At 51.6% G+C, this 4,829-nt stretch overlaps 2 protein-coding genes across 2 annotated transcripts in view; one reads left to right on the top strand and one right to left on the bottom strand.

Moving 5' to 3' along the window:
- Window positions 1-2,751, bottom strand: part of LOC113484674 (secreted frizzled-related protein 5-like) — a 6,801-nt gene extending 4,050 nt beyond the window's left edge. The window contains exon 1 of the mRNA XM_026857139.1: window positions 361-2,751. Coding sequence (XP_026712940.1) covers window positions 361-686 — 326 coding nt within the window. The 5' untranslated portion in view covers window positions 687-2,751. The remainder of the gene's footprint in view (window positions 1-360) is intronic.
- A 31-nt stretch (window positions 2,752-2,782) lies between these two features.
- Window positions 2,783-4,829, top strand: part of P4HTM (prolyl 4-hydroxylase, transmembrane) — a 7,227-nt gene continuing 5,180 nt past the window's right edge. Inside the window, exons 1-2 of the mRNA XM_026857138.1 lie at window positions 2,783-3,065; window positions 4,064-4,160. Of these exons, the coding sequence (XP_026712939.1) occupies window positions 2,817-3,065; window positions 4,064-4,160 (346 nt within the window). The 5' untranslated portion in view covers window positions 2,783-2,816. The remainder of the gene's footprint in view (window positions 3,066-4,063; window positions 4,161-4,829) is intronic.

The raw sequence follows: 4,829 nt of genomic DNA, 5'->3' as shown, positions 1-4,829 counted from the left end.
GGGGAGGGGGGGGGAGCTGCAGGGGAGGTGGGAGATGAAGCTGGTGGGTGCCAGCAGCTACTGTGGTGTGCGAGGAGGGTGACCGAGCGAGATGGTGGTGGTGCCTAGGGCGGGAGAGTAGGAAAGTCCGGAGGAGGGAACATAAAATTTCTGTTCCTGTGAGATGAAATGCTCATGTTTCGCTTTCAGAGGGAAGGTCCCTGCTGGGTAATCCAATTGCCTCTTGCCAAGAGGGACGGGACGGCTTTCTGGGGACTGCACTGATCACATTATACACGTTTTCTCCCAGGACGCAAATGCAGTTGCATTCTTGGAGAGGGTTACTTGCTATAGCTGAAATAACTTGTAAAAACATCTTACCTGTCCAAGCAGATTGGTGCAAAGAGGGAGCAGAGGAAAATCCTAGCATCTGGGTGGCACTCCCTGGCCAGCAAGGGCAGCCAGCTGGAAGACTGCTGGATCGCTTCTGGCATGGTCTCGTGCTCCAGCAGGTTGGGAATCCTCATCTCGGAGTAGCCAATATCGTAGCACAAGGCCATGTGGTGTGGAATGGGCGTGCAGCTGGAGGATCTCCTCAGGTAGCTCGCCCAGACTCCTGGAGAGCCCCAGAGCAGCAGGCGTGCCAGGAGACCCAGCAGCCATGGGCCACCCGACCTGGAGGGGTGCCTGCGGTAGGCTGTGACCATGCTCGGAGTGAGCTGGGAGCAGGCAAATGGGTGGCACAGCCTGGACTGAGCTGCTCCCGACTGTGGGATGCCTTTTATAGCCTACGAGCCACCTCTCTGTCAATCCATCCTCATTAAGTGCGGCCCTTTCAGAGCCCTCATGGGGAAGACAATGCTCCAATTTTCGTTTGCCAGCGGCCCCGATTGTTTGGATTTTAGCAGGGGTTTGGCTTAGATCAGCAGGTGTGGAAATGAGGGCAGTTGGGGAGGGATGAATGACTTGGCCCGTGTGTCTTGGGGCTCTTTTAGCCAAGATTGAATCTCTGTTTGACACCAGTGCTCCAACCCATCCCCTTTCTCTTGCTCCAGGATTAGTCATTATTTCATAAACCTCAATGTTTTCCTCTCTTTTGTTTTTTGTAAAAGCAATCAAGTGTTGCTCAAAGTCAATTAGGAGGCATTTGTTTAGCTGGATCTATTGTTGAGCAGGCAGGGAGATAGGACGGTCTCACAGCCAGAAGTTAACCGTTTCGGAGATCTGGGAGTAGAGAGGAACTAATTGGCAGCTGTGGAGCCAGGTTGTTTGCAGACAGGATCGGAGCACTTAGCTGGAAACCCCCTCACCTTGCAACCTGCGTGACAGAGCATAATTCCCGTTAACAGAATTTTTACTTCATTACAAAATCCTGTCACTACCGCTGAAAAGTGGGATTGTCCTTCCTCCAGCACGTAATTAAGATTCCAGAAGCCATCATTATTGTAGCCCGGTTTGTGGAACTGGAAATACTGGGGGCGTTGCTTGCCAGCACACACAGTTCATTCGGTGTCGTGCCATGAGGTTCAAACCGGTCAGTGGAAGCTCCGGCCCTGAAGCATCCTCTGGCACAAGGACCCTGCGCTGCCTGTGGCGGAAATTGTTTCCTCAGAGGCTGTTACAGATGCAGCCGCCTGCATTGTGTTTCTGGGGCTTCCCAGGAATATCTCATTTTCTACAGGGCTAGTTCTGGTCTGTGCTTAGCAAAAAGCCATCTGCTTATTGACTGTTTGAGCTGATAGGGTTGATTTAAGGTCATGGAAGTAATTAACTTTTTTTTTCCCCCCCTTTGAGGATCGCTGCTGTAGTTGAGGTATGATGTGTCCTTGGCACATACCTGCAGCACCTCTAAGGAGCTGCAGTTTGGAGAGCAGGACCATGGGCCCAGAAGCACTTAAATCTGTCTTGCTTTGGTGGTTTTTCCTTCCCTGTTCAGTCTCAGCAGCTGTTAACAAGATCCCTGCAGCAGTGACAGACATCACCTAAAAGGATCTGCTCAACCTGTTGGGCCACAGTGTAACTGTGCTGTGGAACAGGACCTCACTTTGCAAGTGCCTGCCCAGTGCACCATACAGCTAGAAATCTCTTAGCCTCGTAGTCACTGGTGGGTTTCTCTGCATTTAAATTTGCTTGGGATCCTGGTATTGCCTGATTGCTGCTGGTGTCGTGCTGCAAAGGAAAGCTGGTGATACTGGGATGCTACCTGGGTATGGAGCGTGGCACCCGCCATGTCTTCCCCTTTAATATTGCATTTGAAGTCCATTTTTAGTGGAGGATCAAGAGAATGAGTGGGAATAAGTTTGGAAGTTGTCCCCTTGTTTCTTTGAATTTTGTAGTAGAGCGCCGTGCCAGGTTCCTCTGAAATGCATTTGGTTTTGTGCAAAGTGCTGCCCTCTCCATGTGAGAGCAAGGAAGCCTGAAACCCCCAGCCCTCACCACTGCCCGCCGTAAAGATTTTTCACCTCCCTTTCTTTAGAGCAGCGGTTCCCAGACTGTGATCTACACGTCACCTTTGAAGTGATAATATGCAGTGATATGCACATGTTTGTTGACTCCTTTGTCCATTGTGGTATCTGTGAGCGAGTTTAAGGGCTTGACCCCTGGATCCAAACATTTAGGAACTGCTGCTGTAAAAATACCCTCCTCCAGCAGCTCAGGTGTGTGGTCTGTGCTCTTTTGAGAGCTCTTATGGTAGAAGGCTGGATGTGTTTCAATGTCCCAAACTTAGGCAGTTCCTAAATTTCTCCATTCCCCCCCTCCTTTTTTTTTTTTTTTTTTTTTTTTTTTTTTTTTTTTTTTTTTTTTTTTTTTTTAATTCTGAGTGGCCTGCCATCGGTATGAGGTCCCACTGTAACAGTTCCTCAGTCTCTGTTGCTGCTCACACTTTTGCTGCAGAAATTCCCGACTTCCTGACAGAGGAGGAATGCAAGCTCATTGTCCATCTGGCACAGCTGAAGGGGCTGCAGAAGAGCCAGATCCTACCAACGGATGACTATGAGGAAGCCATGGAAATGATAGAGATCAGCCAGATGGACATTTTCAATCTGCTGGACCACAATCAGGATGGGCAGCTGCAGCTCAAAGAGGTAGAGTGCGGGACTTACTGGGGGAGGTTTGCTGGGGGACCCTCTGGCAGTTCCTCTCCTCAGATGGTCTCTCATGTGCTTCAGTAGGGCCAAACCCCAGCGTATACCGATCAGTATTTGCTTAATTTTATGTCTCAAGACTTGTGCTGGCCTTCAGCGTGGAAGTTTCTGGAGAAATGTGCAGCAGTTGTCATGCTACTGGGAGGTAGTGATGGTTCTTGGCAGGAGACGTGTGTTTTGAATATGCTGGGTGAAATGTTCCTTGTGCTGGTGGTTTCCTCATGCTGGGTGTCCTGGGGAAGTGAGTTCGTAGTGTGGACACTGCTTTGTGCAGCTGTGGGGAGCTGACTCTGCTAATGGGCGAAACACCCGCAAAGCCACCCCCGTTAATGAGCCCGGAGGGGGGTAATGAGCACCTTGTCCACAGCTCTTCAGCCCCCTTACTGTGTGTGGCAGGGTGCATCAGGGCAGGCGCTGGCAGCTCAGGGATGTCCCTCCCCAGGCTCCCGTTTCAGGTGGGGCTGGGGGTCTGTCCTCTGAGCAGCCGGGGTTGTGGAGTGCGGGGAACTCAGGGCAAGGCTCCTTTCTCTAAAGGACAGAGCCCGCTGAGAGCTCTCCAGGAGAGAGAGATGCAGCATCCTGGAGTCCACATGGAAAGGAAGCATTTTGTTCCAAGTCCGTATCTTGGACAAGTAAAAGCATTCACTTTTCTCATCAATAGCTTTACTTTCCCATCAAGAGAAAGAGCTGTGCCCCCTCCACTTCAGAACTGGTTAACCAAGTCCCAGCAGTCATTTGCCGTGACCCAAACTGGAAATAACAGCACTCATCAGCCACACACTGTGTGTGGCTGCCAGATGATTCAGTCTTCTTTCTGCAGAGATGTGCTGACGCCTGGCTGGCCGAGGCGCTGCAGAGGAGAACCCGCCAGGCCTCAAGCAGGGAATCTGTAGTACAAGAAAACCTGTGCCTGGTGTTGATCCATTTATGAATTTTAGGTGTTGACCCACACCCGGCTTGGGAATGGCAGGTGGATGACCCCCGAAAACATCCGGGAGATGTACACTGCAGTCAAGGCTGATCCTGATGGGAATGGTAAGAGCAGTAAGAGGGAGTCCCTTCACCCGCAGCACACTGGATGCCTCACACAGCCATGTGGGGCAGAGCAAGAGCTGTGTCCCTGCCCAGGCCTGTTTCTCTAGCTGTGTTCTTCAAAGGAAAATAACACTGCTTTAGAGAGCTTTGCAGAAAAAAGTAAAATCGATTAAAACCTCTTATCACAGCACTCCTGCCCCTTCATCACCAGTCTAGCAGCAGGCTACTTCCACAGCCTTGGGCTTGGATCTTGCAGAAGCAGGACCAGAACACAACTCTGCACTCCCTGTCCTCTGTCAGACCTGCCCTGGCCCGTGCCCTGCTGTTACAGGACGTTCAGGCCACGCTTCTGTTCACCTGCTTTGAGAGACCACTTGGGTTCTGAGCATGTAGCACTTGTTACTTGGGCTGCAGGTTTGAAGGTGCATCCTCCACTCCCCCTCTGTTTTCAGGGAGATTTCTGCAGGAAGCTGGGAGCCCTACATCACTGGCAGGGGAGGGTGGTCTTGTTGGCCAACCTTTCACAGAGTCATCTGGGTTGGCAAAGCCCTTGCAGCTCCTCCAGCCCAACCATGAACCTCACCCTGACTCTTCCCAACTCCCCCAGATCCCTCAGCGCTGGCTCAGCCCAACTCTTCAACCCCTCCAGGGATCCCGGGGACTCCCCCC

The sequence above is a fragment of the Athene cunicularia genome (genome assembly GCF_003259725.1).
Source record: "Athene cunicularia isolate RWA chromosome 12 unlocalized genomic scaffold, athCun1 chr12_part1, whole genome shotgun sequence".
In the NCBI taxonomy this organism is placed as follows: domain Eukaryota; kingdom Metazoa; phylum Chordata; class Aves; order Strigiformes; family Strigidae; genus Athene; species Athene cunicularia.
The sequence above is the reverse complement of the archived record's forward strand: the minus strand, read 5'-3'. Positions and strand labels throughout refer to the sequence as shown.